The 19,779-nt window shown below is 34.8% G+C and overlaps 1 protein-coding gene across 1 annotated transcript; it reads right to left on the minus strand.

The window, feature by feature from the left end:
- Positions 1 to 1,684: 1,684 nt before the first annotated feature.
- MRPL39 (mitochondrial ribosomal protein L39) lies at positions 1,685 to 19,402 on the minus strand. Its single transcript, XM_032220068.1, has 10 exons — positions 19,291 to 19,402; positions 17,296 to 17,502; positions 16,531 to 16,670; positions 15,261 to 15,360; positions 13,289 to 13,356; positions 11,926 to 12,038; positions 11,188 to 11,253; positions 10,032 to 10,194; positions 3,753 to 3,800; positions 1,685 to 1,812 (listed from the first exon to the last, which is right to left on the minus strand). The coding sequence occupies exons 1-10, from the start codon at positions 19,337 to 19,339 to the stop codon at positions 1,747 to 1,749; spliced, it is 1,020 nt and encodes a 339-aa protein (XP_032075959.1). The 5' UTR covers positions 19,340 to 19,402; the 3' UTR covers positions 1,685 to 1,746.
- Between the last annotated feature and the right edge of the window lie 377 nt (positions 19,403 to 19,779).

Consider the following 19,779-nt stretch of genomic DNA (forward strand, 5'->3'; position numbering starts at 1 on the left):
TAGTGTCAAACATAACTAAGTACTTTTTCCAACTTTATTCCTTCCACATATTTGGATTGCAACCTCTGCAGTCACAGTCAGAATCTTGCAGGTTCAAATGTTTGGAAATGGACAGTTCAGCACATCTGAAAACATTAGGGACTAAGGAAGTCTGGTCACTAGTGCTGTATAAAGCTTTGGTTTTTAATTAAAAGAAGGTTTGGTAAAATCCATCACATCAAAGCACATTCAGGAATCAATGCATGGAACCACTTTGAAGCAGCAAATCAAACTAGATGACCACGAAGCACTTTGTTAGCCTTGTAAAACACCACAGACTTTAAAAGGTCGCTTTCCCACTTCTAAACTTGTTACTGCGGACTTTTTGACATTTTCTTTTCAGAAATGGAAATACCAGTCATAACGGTAGAGTGATGAACTCTATGACATAGGCTTCAGCAGCTACTCTAAATTCTACCAAATTTTTAACCTCTTATTACCAGAACTATTTTGAACTGGCAAGGACTTCATCCCTCTTATCTCTGGGCTTCTTTAATATGGTGATGTTTCAAAACTAAACTTTATTCTCTCTCATGCTGGTGTATTAAACTTTGATGCTAGTTCTACCTACACAACCTCAGCATTTTGAATATGGATTCAAGAGTGGCCATTCAGATTATGTATTTTTGGCTAAAGCTAATGCTTACAATGAGTATCATTTGGGCAAATTTAATTCTTTTTACGAACTAAAAGGAGAGCATGGTAATATATCCAAACATTTATTGTTTTTTTAATAAAGGTTATAATCATATTAAATATTTTTCTGTGCTAGCATCTTACTTTCTCAACTGCCTTCCTCTATAGAATTGTATCTCTCTGATTAAATCTGTGTCTGTTGCCTCTGAGTCCCAATAGGGAGGAAAGGGTTCTTCTCAGAAATCAGCAAGAAAATCATCCTGATATATCTATTTTCCTATCCTTCTGCAAATCCAGAGATAAATCAATAAAGCATTTTTTTAGTGTCCCAGACAAGGCTTGGCACTCCAGAAAACAAGCATTTATCTTAAAATATTTTCTGAATGTCTTTATTATAAATTGGAGTAAGGTACTTGCTGCATTGGTTCAGTAAGCACAAATCAAGCTCTCTTTGCCTCCAAAGAGGTTCAAGAATATTATTTCAAAAATATTTTGTAGCATGATAGGTTTAAAAAGTCTGCTGAACCTGCTATTTTTATCTCATTCAATAATAAACATCTGTGGGTATTTCAATGCTTTGCTCTTATAGCCCATGGATATATATTTTTCTAATCTGAATCCAAATTGTTTAAGTAGTTCAAATCAATTTAGCACCAAATATAAAATTGCAAACACAAATTCAATCAAACCCTCTTTGAATCTTCCATTCAAACTGAATTGGTGTGATGTGTACGGGCTTATTGCTCATATTTATTAACTGTGACTTGTAGAGGTATTAAAACTGAGAGGAAAATCCAACATCTGCCAGGATCAGTATCTGAACTCATTTCTCATTTTGCAACAGGCTTTGAATGCCTGCAGATACTGTAAAACACCCCTAGATATGCAATCTCTTTTTATTGCCATTACATGTAAATTCTAATCTGGTAGAATAAGGGTGATGTTCTGTGAGTCTCTGAAAACCTTCTCTCAAAGATTTTTTTCAAAGAATTGATCTGAATAATGAATCTGTACTTTAAAACAATCTCAATTTAATTCATAAGTATTTCCACACATACAGATTAGAAAGGGTCAGGCTAGTTCAACATTTGTAATTTCATTTCCATCGTTTGTTTCTTTTGGTCTTCTTTCACTGATCTGTAAAACATAATAAATTCTTGAGGTAAAATATGAACTTTCACATACCTTTTGCCAAATCCCCAAATCCATTCCAATTCCTCCCCCTATTCACTGTTCATACTGATCATCCTGCATGTTGGCAACCACACTTTGATTTTCTTAATGAGAACTGCAATGGGTAAACTGAAAAATCTGGGCAGAAATGGAAACACTGTGCCTCCTGAGAAAAATATAATTCATTTCTCATTAGCATTTGCTTCAGAAAAATAATACTACTGAAAAAACCACACATTAAATATCATTTGGTTTAATATTCAGGCTACCCAGGAAAGAAAGAGGATACAGAGATGCTTTAGAATTATGCTTGCTAGTAGATATTATAACAGATGTACTTATATACATGGCAATACAGACCATTTAAAAAATATATTTATATAAATAGGAAAGTAACACTGAAATTTGAATTCTTACGTTTTTTGTCAATAGTTTAAATTATCTGGTAATATTAGATTGACAATGCCATGATTCTTAAATCTAATTCCTATTACTACTTTTATACACTCAAATCAAAAATCAATTTTGAAATTCAGTACTCTCCCTATTGCACCCATAAGCAAACTAAAGCTTCAAGACCCCTAGCAATCTTCAAATCATTTATGTGCAGCCCTCAGAGCTGCCTTTGGCCACAACTGTCAAAGCAAGCATTACATTTTATTGGCCATCCAGAGATGAAAATCCCATGTATACTGTAATTTATACTATGACAAAAATAGACACTCTCACACCTCCAAACCCAGTAACAGATGGGTAAGAATAAGTCTCTGCTTTTTAAAAACAGGAACAAGTCAACAATAATTTTCATGGATGTTTGCAATACACATGCAGTGTGTATGCAATCTAAAACGTGAATCAATATTTTTTTAAAAAAAGGTTTTATTAAACATTTTTACTTTTAAAAACAGGAAAAAAACACAACAAAAAAACCAAGACAAACATAACAATATAAAGTAGTTATACAGCCTTCTGTATCAGCATTCATGTTTAGCCTTTGTAGTTCTCCATTCTACATTGCCTTCCTGTCAATTTTAACTTCTCTAATAGTGTAATAACAGTAGTACTAACACTTGTAATAATATCAATTGTTCATATCACCATTATATTTACATTGCAGTCAATACTTTAAGTTTGATAGTAATTACCCAAAGTTAAAACATGTATCAATATAACATACAAATAATAAAGCAGAGTAGTGCTATTGTCATTCCTTCCAGGCTCAAGAAAATAAAAATAGTTTTATGCCTTACATATTATGAACATCTTATGAAAAGTTCTTCTTTACACATTGGTACATACTATAAGTAGTCCTAAACATATGACTATTAGGTTCACAAATGTTTGAAGTTACAATGGTACTGAAAAAAGTAACTTATAACTGGTCTGCAGATTTACATCTGTCACAACATCCCCATGGTCAAGTGATCATCATTTGCAAATTTCCCAGGGAGCTTCCAAAAAACATAGTCTGATGAGGGAAGCCAGATTTGCTCAATGACTGTGGCAAAAAAAATATCGTAAAATTGGGTGCCACTTAATGACCACACATCTTAGCAATGGACATTTCGGTCACAATTATGATCGCAAGACCAGGATTACCTATAAAAAAATCTACAGCAGGGGTCTCCAACTTGGCACCTTTACAACTTGTGGACTTTACCTCCCAGAATTCAGCATGAACTGTCTGAGGAATTCTGGGAGTTGAAGTCCACAAGTCAATTGCCAAGGTTGGAGAATCCTGCTCTAGAATATCAGAGCAAAAGAAATTGTTTATATTTTCTAATGCATTTTTCTAAAATATTGATATTTTATGTTACATTTTATTACAGGGTTGTGTTTCTTCATAGGTTTCAGAAAAATAAGTTATGCAAATGTAGTGATTATTCCTTGAGGCTTAAACTTACTAGTTTCTGTGATCTTTTCCTCAATCTGTGCCATATAGTATGATAAAGCTGTAATGAAACAGAATCAATCAGTATGTAAGTTTAATAAATCATTATTATTATTTTTCAATGAAAATGTGTTTCTATGTTGTGTATTATGGGCAAAATCTCATGAGGATCAAATAACCACATTTCATAATTTTTCAGCTTTCTTATATAAAACCTCTCAGGATTTAAAGAGAAAAAATCCAGCTGTATTTCTTTCCCCCCCCCCCTCAATATATGTTTTATTTCATTTTCAATTTATACAAACATATACTGTGCGATTAAAGAAACAATAAACACAACTCTTCCAAAATACAAAACCAACATAACACTTCAACCCTCCATACACTCTTTCTTTCTCCCCCTCCAACTTTCATTTCTCCCCTTCAGCATTCCCCTCCTCTACTTCCCCTCCCCCTCTAACGTTCCTTTCTCCCCCTCCCTCCATCTCACCCTCCTTCCATTCCCCTCTCACTCCCTCTCTACTCCTCCCTCTTCTTTCCCTCTACTCCTCACTTCGGTGTATTTCTGCTATTCATTAGTATATTCGATTTGTATTTTATACTAAAATTGAAAGAAAAAAAAAGAAAATAAAGGAAAGGAAAGAAGCAACAGTATACAAGTGCATTCTTATTGTTTTGAAAATTGAAACTATGTTTCCCCCCTCCCTCCTCCCCCCCTCCCCCCTATGATCCCCCTCCCTACCCCCCTTCAGACTTCCCAGATCCCATATCCGGCTTAGCTTTTTATCAAACACAGTCTAGAGTATATTAAAACCAAGTACATTGAAAGTTAAGAGATAAAAAAAAGGAAAAAAAGAAGGAAATAATAATAATAATAAAAAAAGGAAAAATCAATAAACTCTTTACTTTGAGCTCAGCTTCCCATCATTATTAAGACTTGTACAATGTACATCATTCCTAATCTCAGTTAATTAATTGCTTGCAGGATTTCAAACTGTATTGAAACCAAATAAGTTAACCAGATAGAATTCTTCTCTAGCTAGGGGCCTTATTTCTTTATCTAAATATCTGTCTGGTTCCAAACCTTTAATTTGTCCCTTTTATAAACACATCTCAAATTCTTCTCTCGGTTTCCTTTTCCAACTCTTCTCGTCCTGCCTCTATCCGTGTCCATATACATACATATGCACATATATATGTATATACACACACATATACATACACATACATATATTTTATTTTCATCCGTATTCCTCTCATATATGCTCCGCCTTCCTACAGACTCCCTGGGTGTATCCTTCCAGGCATTTTAATCAAATAACAGTTATACAAAAATCAATTTACTTTCTATCTCAAAATAAGCTCTAGTTCAACCTCCACTACCCTCCCGTCTACACCACACCTCCCAACTCCCTCCAACCTGAACCACGATCCAGAAACACCAAACTCTCCGCCCTCCTCACCCTGGAAAATAATTCATTAGTAATTTATATAAGAGTTCAGAATTATCCATCAAGTCTTTTTTTTTAAGTCCCATACAATATATTTTCCAAGGAGATCAGCATCAGTTCTTTCAGCATTAATGTCTCTTCATCTGTATACAACTATACCATTTTATGCAAAACAAAAGTCACAGAGTATTGTTCAAGTTGAGAATTAAGCCAATATTTTAAATCAGTTAATTTAATATAATTTCCTTGCAAAGAAGTTATGTCATTTTAAGGCTATTTAATATAGCAAGATGTTTATAAAGGTTTCATGAATATCTCCTTAATCAATGGCTGATGTTCATAGATGTTGCTACAATCCACTTTATTTTCGATTCGTCCGGGAGCACGGCTAGATCCTTGTTCTCTGGTCTTCTGCTTTTCCAGAAGGGGAAAGCGATACTTCCTGTCTTGTGCTTGTGTATTTTGTTGTTTCTCTTCTCCTTCTCTTTGTCTTTCTCCAAGCCCAGGTGATTCAAGGTGTCCCGCCTTTAGGATCTCATAATAAAAATCTCGGGCTTCCCAAACAGAGTTAAGACGATATTTTTGGTCATCAAATGTAACTATAATACCAAATGGCACATCCCATCTATACTGTACCTGACGGTTTCTGAGTTCTTAGTTAGAAAAGCATAGTCTCTCCTAGCTCTTAACATTTGGGGTGGTATTTCTTTGAAAACAATCAAGTCCTGTCCATCAATTCGCAGCCTGGTATTATAAAACTCTTGTAGTATCGCATTTCTGGATTCTCTTGTAGCGAAATATATAATTATGTCTCTCGGAAGCTGTCTCTGTTTTGCCGCCCACGAATTCTGGCGATAAATTTTTTGGATCTGCCAATCAAAGTTGAGTCCCGGACTTCCCACCAAACGACTGAAAGCCTCTGAAAAAGTCTGTTTCAAGTTCTCCTGTTCATTTTCACGTAATCCCCTAACTCTTAAAGCAAGCTCCATCTTTTTATAATTTGTCATAACAAGTTGTTTTTCTGCGTTTTCAACTTCCTGTTGTAGCACTTCAATTTTAGATGTCAGGTTGGAGTTGGCTTCCTCCAGGAGCTCCAGCTTATCTTCCATTCCAGCAACATAGTCTGTCAATACAGTTATGACTCTTGTCATATCCTCCCTTGTTTGAGCAATCTTGGTATCAAGCTTGTCACATAAATCTGTAACAAGTTGCTTCATCTCCTCTCTAAATTCTTTGAGAGTCTCAAAAAGAAATTCTTTCGTTAACAAATCTCCAGTAGGGGGCGTGGAAGGTAAGAGCTGCGGCTTTGTAACAAATGCCTGAGATGTAAGAGAACATCTGGGCTGCTTCGATTTCGGTGCCATTATAAAAAGAAAGCAAACAGAGTCTCTGCTCACGTTGATTTGAGATAAGGTAGTTTCAGTAAACTTTTGGCAATTGATAAAAAGAAATCTTTGAGGGAATGGGGCTAATTGGTTTGTAAAAAGTTATTTCCTTAATTCTGTGCCAGGAAGTTGAGGATGTATAGTTATAGCAAATGCGGAAGCTATAAAATCGCCATTTTAAAAAAAGTTAAACAAAGGAGTCTTTTATAAAATTGAAGCTGGTATTTTAAATAGAGAGAAAAAAGGGTTCACGGGTATGGTCGCTGCTCGGATTGATCTTAAATGAGTTAATTACAAAGGCTTGTCCTGAGGGGGGGTAACTCGCCTTGAGCTGAAAAAAAACAGCTCAGAAGATCTGGCCAGAGTAAGTGACTCAGCTTTCGTTGATCCTTCTCTTTCGTTCACAGCCAAAAAAAAAAGAGCTGCGAACTACAAAGAGGATTCTAACTGGCTGGGTCCCTCCCTACTTTTTTCTTGCCCGAAAAAAGAGATATCTAAGATCTTAAATGGATATACGAACCAGAACTCTGAGGGCAGCTTTGTTAAGCTGCCGACGGCGGCAACCCCTCCCCCGGAAGCCTGTATTTCTTTTTTTTAATAAACATTTTTTTTTATTTTTACTAAACAATCAACACACAAAAATGATCATCTTACATTACATCTTGTAGAAAGTGTGTCAATTGGTTATAATTAGCTTTCGTGCATCTCTTCCAGATTCATTACTTACATTCATATCGAATATCAAAGTTCTTAATGAGTTTTACTTTCAACCTATCATAGTTCTCATTTAGCTGAAATTGTTTTAATGTCCTTTTGCTTAGAATAAACCATAGTTTAAAAAAAACACAGCCACCTAATGGCATTTCATTAATTATTACAAAGTCATCCAATAGCCTTAAACCTTTATAACACGTTCTAAACAAAAATTAGTTGACAAAATATCTGAGCCCTTTTCTCCCCTCAAATCACTGTTTACAATTTGTGACCACGTTCCTTTTATTATGATAGTACATGTATGTATCATTAACTGTATCCCTTATCCTTATCATTTCATTGTTAGTTGTTATAATTAATAATGGTTATTTAAATTTCTAAACTTTTTTCCCCAAATCATTATTTGCAATATCTATCCAAATTCCTTATATTAAGCCAGTACATATATATGTCATTAACTATAAGTTTTATCATTTCATCATTGTTATTATTATCAGTTTGTAACAGAATCATTTATTACTTATATCCAGCTTTCTCACCTCCAGCCAACATAGAAACATACCTTGTTACCATTATCAAATATTTATTTAAGCAAGCAATCTAAGGAGTTACTAAATTCCTACTAACTAATCATCAAACTTAACTATTATTATTATTATTTTATTATCAATTTTCATATATCAGCCTGTGTCCTTCCAGAAGGCCTGTAGTCTTATTTCTTTTGCCATTTGTGGAGTTAGTTTTCTATTTATTTCCTCGGTAAAGTTTTTATGGACATCTCTCCGCACCTTATTGTCCATTGGATCTCTCGGATAGTCTCGGCGCACTTTTGCTACTTTACTTGGTTTATCTTTAGTTGCCAATCCTATTTCTGTTAGGGTTTTTTCCTTTGAAACCATCATTTTTTCTCTTTTTTCTTCTTTTGTGCCTTGAAATTTGGGGTAAAGCTCCAGGCCATCGAAATCCCCCTTCCAAACTCCCATTTTTTTCACTTTCAACCACTTTCAGTTCAGAGATCAAAATCATTAGATTTCTTATCTTTGTGTTCCTTTTTCTCTTCAAACCTCCCTCATTTTTTTCTTGTATGAACTCTATGTTCTTGTCAATTTTCAAAATTACGAATAACTCTTGAATTGCATCCCAAATCTTTTATAAAATTAAAGCTTCCTCTTCTGTAGATTGTTCCATGTTCCAAATTGTAAATTACTGCCGTTGTAGTTTTAATCTTCACAAGAGAGAGGTTCCGTTTTTTTCCCTTCACCCAGTACCGATAAGGCTCTCAAGAAACAGCTGTGATAAACAATTTTAGCCTTGACTCTTATCACTTTTAGTTACAGAGCTTTGAAGCACGAAAACGTTAAGCTTCTGAGCAGCAAAATTAGTACTTTTTTCCCCACTTTCTTGTGTTGACTCAGATTTAGGAGGAACAAAGTGGAGTTTAATAGCAAATAGTAGACAATTTTTTAAAAAATAAAGAGGGAGATTTTAGTCCTTTAGTTGAAGAATATTGCAGAGACCAAAGAAGAGAAACCAGTCCGTTCACTTTAAGCAGAGGGGGAGGAGGGGGGGGAGAAAGAAAAAGTTGCGAAGAATATTTCAATAGTTACAAGAAGAAAAATATATACTGACCACAACAAAACAATAAAGATCAATTTCGCCGCTGGCTTCTTCTAGTTGTGGGTTTAGTTTAGCATAAAAAAGAGATTCTTTTGGGCAGTTGTTTTTTCCAAAACAGAAAGAATTCCCCAGTTGAATCACACTTCATTTTCTGTTCCCTTCAGTTCCATAGCCATCCGTCTCCCACTTCATCAGCATAAGCTGTCTTTTGTCACCAGCTTGAAGACTTTTTCTTGCTTTTTTCAGGGATTTTGCGATATCCCCGAGATCAGCAAGATGTATTCTTCCTGTTCACCGTCTCTTTGGGACGATTTAGGTCCGATTGAACCCCTCAGTGGCAAAAGTACCAGCTGCAGTCTCAGAGCATCGAGACTGCACGTCCGTACCGTGAAGACATTGGCTCCTCCTCCCCAGCTGTATTTCTTAAGAATAAACATTAAATTCCATTATTTTGGGCACCAGCAGAATTTGTGTGTGTGTGATTAAAATTTAATGTTTCTCTGGAAAACAATTCTTTTCCCAAATATAGCAATCAAGTAAAACCTTTGGGGGAAAAGTGATGTTACATTTTCTAAATAGAAATACAGTACTAGAATTTGAAAAGTTTGGCTGAATCTTTTCCACTAAACTCTAAGATGCTGGCTTTGTACTATTTATTTCTAGTTTAAAAAGCAACAAGAGATGCTTTCCAAATTCCTATCATTTTTCTTTAATTTTTCTTATGGATTCTAAACTATGGAGCAGAGACTGTTTAATAATTAATTTTCCTAATAATTCTTGTATCAATTGTTGCTGGTGGTATAAAACCCATTAAAAAGCCCTTTCCTTTTTACTGGCCCTTAAACTCTTCACTATTGCACTGCCAAATTGCAAGCATATGGTTTTTCATTCTTTTCAAAGAAATGACAAAAAAAATTCTAATTTTCCAAAACATTTAATGTACTTATTTTACTTTTTTTTAAATTCCTCAGGAGTTTTTAAAAGGGTAAAATATTTTCTCTTGCCTCATGAGAAACATCAGTGGATTTAGGATGAATAATTTGAAGACTATTTACTGCATACCATCCTAAGTCTATATTCTCTTTCTTATCCTAAACAAAAAATACTAGTAAATAGATTACTAACCTTTAAATGATGTGGTATAGAGATACCTTGGAATCTTCTTAATTTAGACTGGCTGCTTTGATGGCTGTTTTGAAGATTATGAGCTGCTGTCACTTCATACTGATCACACAAGCTAGTTCTTGAAATATGAGGTCCTTCACTAACGTCTACAAAATCACCAAATCTGGTTGAAAACAAATCACAGAAAATATGTTAGTAATAGCTTGAAAAGTGTATTTGTTACCTATCCAATGGGTTATTAAGCTCCCCATTCACTGCATGTATTGAAGTGAAACTGAATAGATAATTGGAAGATGGACTAAATTTCTTAAGTGATACCTATTTGAATGTTTGCACAAATATGGCTTGGAATCATGGCCTACATTTCTATTCTTTTTACAACACTTGAAGCTTATGGAATGACTGTCTTTAAAGATCTATAATGAATTTGTCTCTGGCTGAAAAATTAATGAAACAATAAGCCTGTAACTTTATTTTTGCTACATATTTTGTAATTTAGAAGTGCTGAAATAAAGTATTTTAATGCCAGTTAATCAACATTTATAAAATATATTATAGCTTTCAGGTAGTGATAGACTTGTCTATTGAGATAACAGACCAAACACTACATTGAATTGCACATGCCAATATAAGTAATACAGTAAAGTATAAATAAATGGAATGAAGCTATATTAAATGGAACATCAGCATTTAGATGCATACATGAATTGTGATTTCCTTCACACTATATAATTTTCAGCTGGAGGCTTCCAGAACAAAGGATTGAGGCCTTATTTATTCCTTGCAAAATATTTGCCCTAATCACAAAAGATAATTCCACGAGTTCTGAATGTGGTTTGGGTCACTGAATATAATGCATTTTTGTAGATTTCAGTATAATGAAATATAATGAAAGAGAAATTGCTGATAATCATATATTCCGATGAGTCAGGAATGGCTGGTCTCTTCTTTGACATCAATTTAAAGGAAGAGAAAAAGAGAGAGAAAGCAAAGACATAACTTCTCACTGAAGTGTTAAAACATTGTTCAGATGCTTACCTCCTCATTTATTCTCCCCATGATTGTAAGAATATTTCACTTCTGGTTCAATGTAAAGGTCATAAAGGTAAAAAATTCTAGTTATTAAAAGAAAAAGGCTGGCTTGGGCTTTGCTCACCTGTGCACTGTAACTACTCCTTTGGAATTTTGAGAAGCTCTTTCTTCAACCATATCCTGTTTGAACCTAAAACACAAAGAAGCAGGGCCATAACTAAACTTCCTACTGTATTTAATGTAAAATAACCGCAAATTCAGGTAGAAGAATATATACATGCTATTTCGGTTTTTTAAATCATATGTTATTTTTCATTCCTACATGCCAATTCTAGTAACAGTGGGCTAAGGAATATTTTTTCTTTCTTTTCAAAAACTGAGAAAATTTCTCTTTACACCCACCACCAGGCCTTTATTAACTGTTGCCAGCATTGCTTCTAGTGGAAATGTTTCTAAAACTTCAGAACCCTATTCTTATATAGTAAATGTTGATGCATTTAAACCCACAGAAAACATATTCCGTTTTATTCATTCCTCTTATTACTCTTCAAAGTGGAATGGTGTGCATTATTATCTATTACAAAATAAACAATATACAACTTATGTTAAGTGCAATATATGACTATTTGTTTTAACAGGAATTATACATTGTTCAGCCATATTCCTTTTAGCTAACAGTAGCATATTAATAGACATGAAAACCAAAAGTAAATGAATAAGGACCTGTTTATTATTTTAATCTCAAATTATATCATAGATCTTCAGAATGAAACACTAATTTCAGATTATATACATGACTGCAGGGATAGACATCTTTTCTGAATGACATTTTAACTCTGACATATAGGTTGTTAATACTAACTTGTTATACTCAAATATTTCAAGTGCCACTTTTGCATCGACATCCAGCACTTCAAACGGCAAATCTTTCTGAATTAATCGGAAAGCATCTTTTGAAAGGGAACGGAGATTTTCCTTCAAAAATGAGATAAAAATTCTGAGATTATATAGACAGATAAACAAAAAGGTTCAAATAATTTAAGTACTTTAAATTCTTGGTGTGCAATATTTAAATATTATTCTGGAGACTTTTCAAGCTATAGCTATTTAAGTTAGCTCTGTCTTTGCAGGAATATAGTAAGTATAAAAAGTGGAACCTATTTCATATTTACTATTGCTCCTTTCATCTAAGCTTTAAAAAACTCAATATCTTCTATATGCCCAGCAGTCTAAAAAATTATTTGACTTAATCGATTTAAACATATCACATAGTGTTCCTTTCATGTCATCCCTAATGCAATACAGAAGGAAGTTTCTGAATTAATAATTTTAGCAATTATAGCAAATACTATAAGAAATATTTGAGGAATAAAAAGGCAAGCTTGTGAGGCTATCCAAATCCAATTTATATATTTTAATACACCTTACTTTTTAAAAATGTTTCTACTATATTAATGCAAAATTGAACTTAAAATTAATCTTCCTCCTTGCATTTTTCTACATGACTACAATCAATATTATTGGTTTGTCACACATTCAGCCAGCTGGGTTAGGTATTTTTGTCTGCCTATCTACTGGTAGTCCTTTCCAACGACCAGCAATAGACATCTATGGATGCTTGATATTATTTTTATTATTATCATTTATTAAATATATGCTGCCCTGCCTGTTCCAGAGGGTGGAACAATGGCAGAAAGAGTTTTATAATAGAAATATGACCAGACTAAATATGACCAGACCAGAACTGAAGAAGTTCCAAATTAGGTTTTATAACTTAATATTATATGAATTAAGGTCTGAATCCAGAACAAAATCTAATATTGACTGTATCATCATAGGAGGATTGATCAATCAATTTCTGGTTTGCTAATTCTGCATACATTCTGTTTTCAGATCAATGTTTACAAAATATTTAAATATTTCCTCACAATATGCAAATTTTAAATATATTTTATTCAAAAAAATACATTTGAAACCCAGATAAGTATTAGAGGCTTGGTCCAGCAGTCTAGGAAGTGCAGTTTAACATCTACATTTATAAAAAATGAATTTCTCCAGTAGTTCAAAATCATGTTTTATTACCTAGTAAGAGTAAATAAAACATAGGACACAAACACATAAAGTTCTACGTGGATACAAATGTCCATTGGAATTTTTACATTTAGCAATTATTCTTTTCATAGAATTGATACATTGAGTTGTCCATTAAATCAGTTTGATCTTACCTCAGTTGGCGTCCATGCATCCAGTTTGCTATCCAAGATTACATCATAGCAAAACGCTCCAGATGTCACTATATAGCAAGACAACATTTTGAAATATTGATATGAATAGATTTTTCAAAATCAGATATTTAACAAAGTCAATGAGAACCAGCATATAGTTACAGTATCAGTTTTCCCTCCCAGAAATGTGGCTATACAATTAATTCTAAATCCATAATTAGGCATGTCTTAATTAAACAAAATGTCAAACACAGGGTACAAGGTTTTGGGTTATTCAGAATTCTTCATTAGACAAGATATTATCAAAACAAATAAATAAATGCTGGATGGTAAAGAAATGAAATCTAAATATGGCTGAATAATTAATTATTGAGTTCTATATATCCCACTTTTGAACAAAAATAATGAATTGTGTCCAAATATCAAATATCCTCCAGCATTGACATTTGCTCTGGCAAAAAACTGAAGAAACATTTTGGTCAATAACTGAATGTCTTTGGAATCTTTTCACAAAAAAGTTCACCTAACATTATTTTACCGTATTTTTCGGAGTATAAGACACACCTTTTTACTCCAAAAAAGAGGGTGAAAATCTGGATGCATCTTATACTCGAAATGTAGGGGAGGTGAAGCGGGCGCTGCAGAGATCATGATGGCTGGAAAGGAGAGAGGTTTTGCTTTCAGAGCTCCTGCTTTGCTGGGCTCCCGGGATGGCTTAGGCAGTAGTGGCGGTGGCAGCGGTTCTTCACATTGCTGGGGAGTGAAGTCATTGTCGTCATTGCCTCCCCTGAGCTGCCCACTGAAGCTCTGAGGCACCTTTTGCTTGCAGAAGGAGAAGGGCGAGGGCGGAGTATACCAAAGCCTCTGAGTAACTGGGAAAGAAAGCCGCGCTTGGAGAAAACTGCTGCTTGAAAAGCATGCCTTTCTTTTCCAGTTACTCAGAGGCTTTGGTTTAAGGAAGCGCTGCTTTAAGTTGCCCTCCTCCTCCTCCTGCAAACGAAAGTTGCCTCAAAGATGCTAGATTTCTCAGAACGCTAGATTGGGAAGTTAAAAACCTGAAATGGGGTAAAATCAAGCTTGATTTAAAGGCTTTGGCTCCTGAGAATCTGGAGAGATTGGGGAGGAAGGGAAGGGAAGAGGAACAATCTCCTTTTTACGAAAGCTTTTCTCAGAATGCTAGATTGGGAAGTTAAAATCCTAGAATGGGACACAATCAAGCTTGGTTCAAAGGCTTTGGCTCCTGAGATTGGTGCGCTGCCATCCAAAACTCTGGTACCACGATCTCTGCAGCGCCCTCTTTACCTGCCCCTTCTTTGGGAGCCGAGAGGGTTATAACACAACTCTCTATATATGCATACATAAATTTCTTCCGAGTTCAATGGGGTAAAACCTTTCAGATAAATTGAGCAAATTGCAGAATTTGAATATTAAAAGTAATATTCAAACTATGTCTGCAATTCTGTTCTATTTAAACAGGAATTTTATCTGTTCTGCTATAGTATACAATTGAGAATTGAACATGGGTAAATAAATCATTTTAAGAAGTATGCTTTCTCCAGCATTATGTTGTTTAGCATAGCAGTTTTGGATATGGCCAATTCCAAATAAAGACTAACTGAAAAAACCTTTTATCTTCAGAGAAAAAAGTAATTGAAGTATTTACGATAATAAGAAATTTATTATTCTTATGGTGATAAACACTTATTAATTAGATGAACAACTTATTAAATACTTATAAATATTTATTAATTAGATGAACAAAAACAGTTGACAATCATCTATTGAAAGTGGTAATTTAGTAAATTGTCTATTATAATTTTCTTCAGATTTGTAACCTTCCAGTGGGTTCAGACTATAATTCATATTTTGCATGCACTTCAAATGCTATAATATCTACATTTTTGAAATGTGTAAATTACAGAGATGATTTTCTATGTTCATTGTAAAATACTCTTCCAGAGAGTTAGGTTACCTGGTATTTCTGGAGCTTTAACAAGAGTAACTGAATATTCATCTTTAAACGCTTGTTCTAAAACACAGCCCAGAATCATAGCACAAGAACGCCAATAAGCCTGCAATAGATATTAATTCAAATTATATCAACAGTTCAATATTAGTTTCAAAAGCAAAATTTAAAAGACTCAAGGCATCATTTATGAAGTTTTATGTTTGACAGCAAATATAATTAAAAATGTAGCCAGACATAAAAGGTATTTGCCTTGTATTCTGTTTCTGACTATCCTAAAGAATAAGAATGTCATTTATTTTATGAATCAAAAATACTCCACTTGTATTATTTAAATCTGTAATTAGTGGAAAGTCAGAAAGATGAAACTTTATCCTTTATATCCTTTATAATGGATCTCTTAATATACCATTCACTTAAATCTGGAAAAGAAAAAAAAACTTTTAAGATGAATAATAAGAGAAACAGAATATCATTATATTCAAATCATGTTTGAATCAACTTCTCTACAAGTTGTTATTGGGTTATGACCTCAATGGTTCTAAATGAATGGCATACTGTTATTGAATTTCTAGCTGCTACAGCAATGCCACAAGAATCACAATTGTGTTTCGGGTATTAGCAATTATTTCATTCTTATGACAGTTGCAATATTCCAGTTTTTCTCGTGAGTAGCCCAGCTACAGAGTTAAAGATCTGGAAAATCTTACATTCTGTAGAACACGTCCACTGTATCTGCACTCCACAGTGTATGCATACTTGATCATGTTTGCACTGGGCCATAGGCACCCTGCAATCATGCTAGGCTACAAGACTTAACTTCTGCCTGGCTGCACTCCCATCACAGTACCCTAAACCCTCACCCACCTGGCCATATTCCATTACATTTACCTGCTTACTGGCCTGCTTGAAATCTACCTAAAGAAAGATTTGTCACAACTTGCAAATTCCTGCCTGCTTCTCCTTTGACTTTGCAGGAAGTCACAACTGCAGCTTCCTGCCTGTTTCCCTGTTGATTTTGTTTGCAATAAATCACAGGATGTCCTTGCTTAATAACCCATGAGTCTCACAATCAAGATTCCCATCACTAAATGACATGGTCACATGACATTGTGCTTTACCACTGCATCGCTCAGTGACAAAAATTCCAGTCCCAATTATCAAAGTTAAGCAAAGACTACCTGTATTTACATTCAACTAAATTTACACCATGCATCCTTTTGTCCTGCAGGTTTAATAAAAACAATATAAAGCAAGAAGTTCAGTATTGTCATACTTTGTTCACTTCTTCTGCATCCTCATCTTTGAAAGTAAGAAACTGAATTTCACAAGAATGAGTCAAAGGTCTGTACATATCCCAGAGCTGCCCATCTACAAGGGCAAGCACAGATCTCTTAAAATACCATTCACTTAAATCTGGAAAAAACAAAGTAAAATAAAAATTAAACTTCAAAGAATCATAGAATCATATTTTATTAGTGAAACAACAGTCTAAAACAATCATCTGTATAATACCTATGGTAAAAACTAACTGTTTTTAAGGGAAGCAGCAAGGTTTCACCCATAGTTTTCTTGAACCATCTGATACTTCTACTTATTTTTCTTTTTTTAATCCTACTATGAGACACTATCAGAATCTTTTTTGGTTAACAGAAAGAAGCCAGGATTTTTTTTATTTTTTTTGCCTGTTTTGGATCAAGTTATAATTCATCGCAAAACAGCATGATGATTTGGAATATTTCTCTCCTTTAATGATGCTTCATGGGGAATTAACAGGGATAGGTGAAATTAACTCAACAAAACTGAGGATTCCAAATTGCTAGAAACTAGGTATCAAAGAAGAGAACAGATCTGTAGAAACCAAGAAACATATTAGGGAAGCAGAATGGCTGGTGATCCCAAGTGAACACTTACTAGAGTAAGTTTAACTCCCAAACATTATGTATTTGTAGAAACACAACTAACAAAGCCATAGCCCTTCTTACTTAAAACATGTTTCAATTTGTTATTCACCCTAACAACAACCATTTCAATTACTTACGCATGGCACAACTGTATGGAGTGGAAAGTCCTTTGTTCATTATAAATAAGGTGCCAGTATGTGATTTACCAACATGTTTTACTTCAATTTTCTCAATCCGTGGATTAAGAGACAGTTGTCTTTCTTTCTCTTTTGTGAACAGATCATTGCGCCTTTGAGCAATTTCTGCTGTTGAAAGTTGAGAAGCAGGTGCAGTGGAAATTAATCCTGAGGGGGAAAAAAGAAGGGTTTGTTAAAATATATTATTTTAATTGTCTAATATCATCTTTTCTAATGCATTTATATAAAAGTAAACTCTATGAAATTTGACTAAAATTAATGAAGGAAAAATATTCCTTGCTGCAAGACCTATAATTAATATCTAAGGAACTTCTCTGGAATCTGTGAAAGTGCATTTCCTTTATTCAAAATCTGACGAAAATAACTTAAATCTTTTAAGAGAAGTAAGCTCCTGCTAGTTTGAGGTGTCTGTCTGTCTGTGTGTGTGTGAGAGAGAGAGAGAGAGAGAAAGAGAGGGGGGGCAATGCAATATCACATGCCATTAATACCTGCCATATCACATAATCAAATGATTATTTGAGTCTTTAAAAAGATGTACAATGATGCTATGAACTGTGCAAACATCTTACCATACACAATGCACTTTGCTTCTAATATGTCAGACCTACCAACTCTGCTTTTCTTACCAACAATCATCAAGAAAATACCTTTTAACTTTAGGAGCCTAGAGTTTGAAATGTCAGGCTATAAAATCTCCAGGGTCAAAAAGCAAGGCACCAGCCACATAAAACAAACTGAACTCAATGTTCATAATCATGGAATCCATTTTTAAATTCCAGGGTTAAACTTTAGAAATGCAAGCCTTTAAGAGGAAATATTATTGATACTATGCAAATGGTTATCTAACTTTCCCTAATTATTAAAGCAATATCCATGCTCAGGAAGCTGTTCTTGCAAGATTTAAGAAAGACATGAGGACAGTGCTAGTAGGGAGTGGGATTTGCTCTCATTTTATATTCTAGTCACTAGTGGCTTCCCTGTCAGTGTTGGTGGGAGTCATCTTGGTTGTTCTTTGGTCCTAACCAAATTTTAATGTGTTAATCTAATGTTCATTTTGGTATTAATCTCTACTTATCTGGGTGTTGATTGCCGGTGAAGAGGTTCTAGTCTTTTATGTTCCCTTTTGTTGATTGTCTCTTTTGAATGGTATATAGATGCTGTTTGTGCTTGCTGATGGCCAATTTCTCAGAGATAGGGCCATCAAATTGGCCATCAACAAGCACATAGACATAAACAACATCTACATATTAATCAAAAGAGACAATCAAGGAGCAAAAAGGGAACAATTGGCTATCAGCAAGCACACAGACATAAATATTAATATTTGAATAATGTTAACAATATTAGACCAATAACAATATTATATTGTTATTGGTCTAATGTTAATATTCAGTATTCTACTCCCTAACAGAAATGATGATGCTACCTAGTTTGGGTAACGAAACGCCTGCAAGAAAACCACCAAAGGACCCCACATTTCAATTCTGGGTTTCAGATATTATGCTGGTCTATCATTAGACCAACAATTAACAAACAAACAATACCCCAATCAAGGAATTGCCAAAAAGCTAACAGTAAACAGCCCAACCAAAGAAGCACCAAGACCATTCCCACCAACACTGCTAGGGCAAGTCACTAGAATACAAATTGAGACCAAATGCGTATTCTACTCCCTAACAGAAATGATGATGCTACCTAGTCTGGGTAACGAAACGCCTCTAAGAAAACCACCAAAGGACCCCACATTTCAATTCTGGGTTTCAGATATTATGCTGGTCTATCATTAAGAAGGACAGGCAGGGACTGCAGTGTTTTAATCTAAGCAGCGTAATACCAAGGTACATCGAAGTGAATGGCATTATAACAATGCCTTAGCTGCATCCCCTGAGCCCAGAGTTTAAACCAGCCACCCCTCGGGTTCCTCCTTAGGCTTACGTTTGTTGCAGCCCCGCCATAGTCCGCGGGCAAACGAAACAGAAGCCATCGCCACTTTCCTTTCACTCGTCCTCCACCACCTCCTCTGGGCGGCCCGACGCACTTCACGTCCTCCGGAAACACCGATCGCGAAAAAAAGCGTTCCGTCTCTTGCGGTTCCTCTCCGACCGCTTCACTTCAGCGGTAGTCGAGGCTATTTGGAATGAAATGAATGTTTCTTTTTCTTTTTTTGAGAAAAGAACTTATTGCGGGGGGGGGGGGGGATTGCTATCCTAGCTTTAAAGCCTCCTTTTTTTAAGGCTGCCATATCGGTGCTATGAAGTCCCTAATAGCCACTCAATGATAGCCAAGGAGTACTTGATGATTTCGTTGCGAAAGAAAGAGACCGCTTTATGACGTTTGCTTTGAGGCATAGCTATAAGGAGATTTGTCAGGAGGAGGGTCAAAAGCAGCAACCTTCCTATCTTTTTGAATCGCCTGATCTTGAAT

The sequence above is a fragment of the Thamnophis elegans genome, chromosome 6, assembly GCF_009769535.1.
Source record: "Thamnophis elegans isolate rThaEle1 chromosome 6, rThaEle1.pri, whole genome shotgun sequence".
NCBI classification, from domain to species: Eukaryota; Metazoa; Chordata; class Lepidosauria; order Squamata; family Colubridae; genus Thamnophis; species Thamnophis elegans.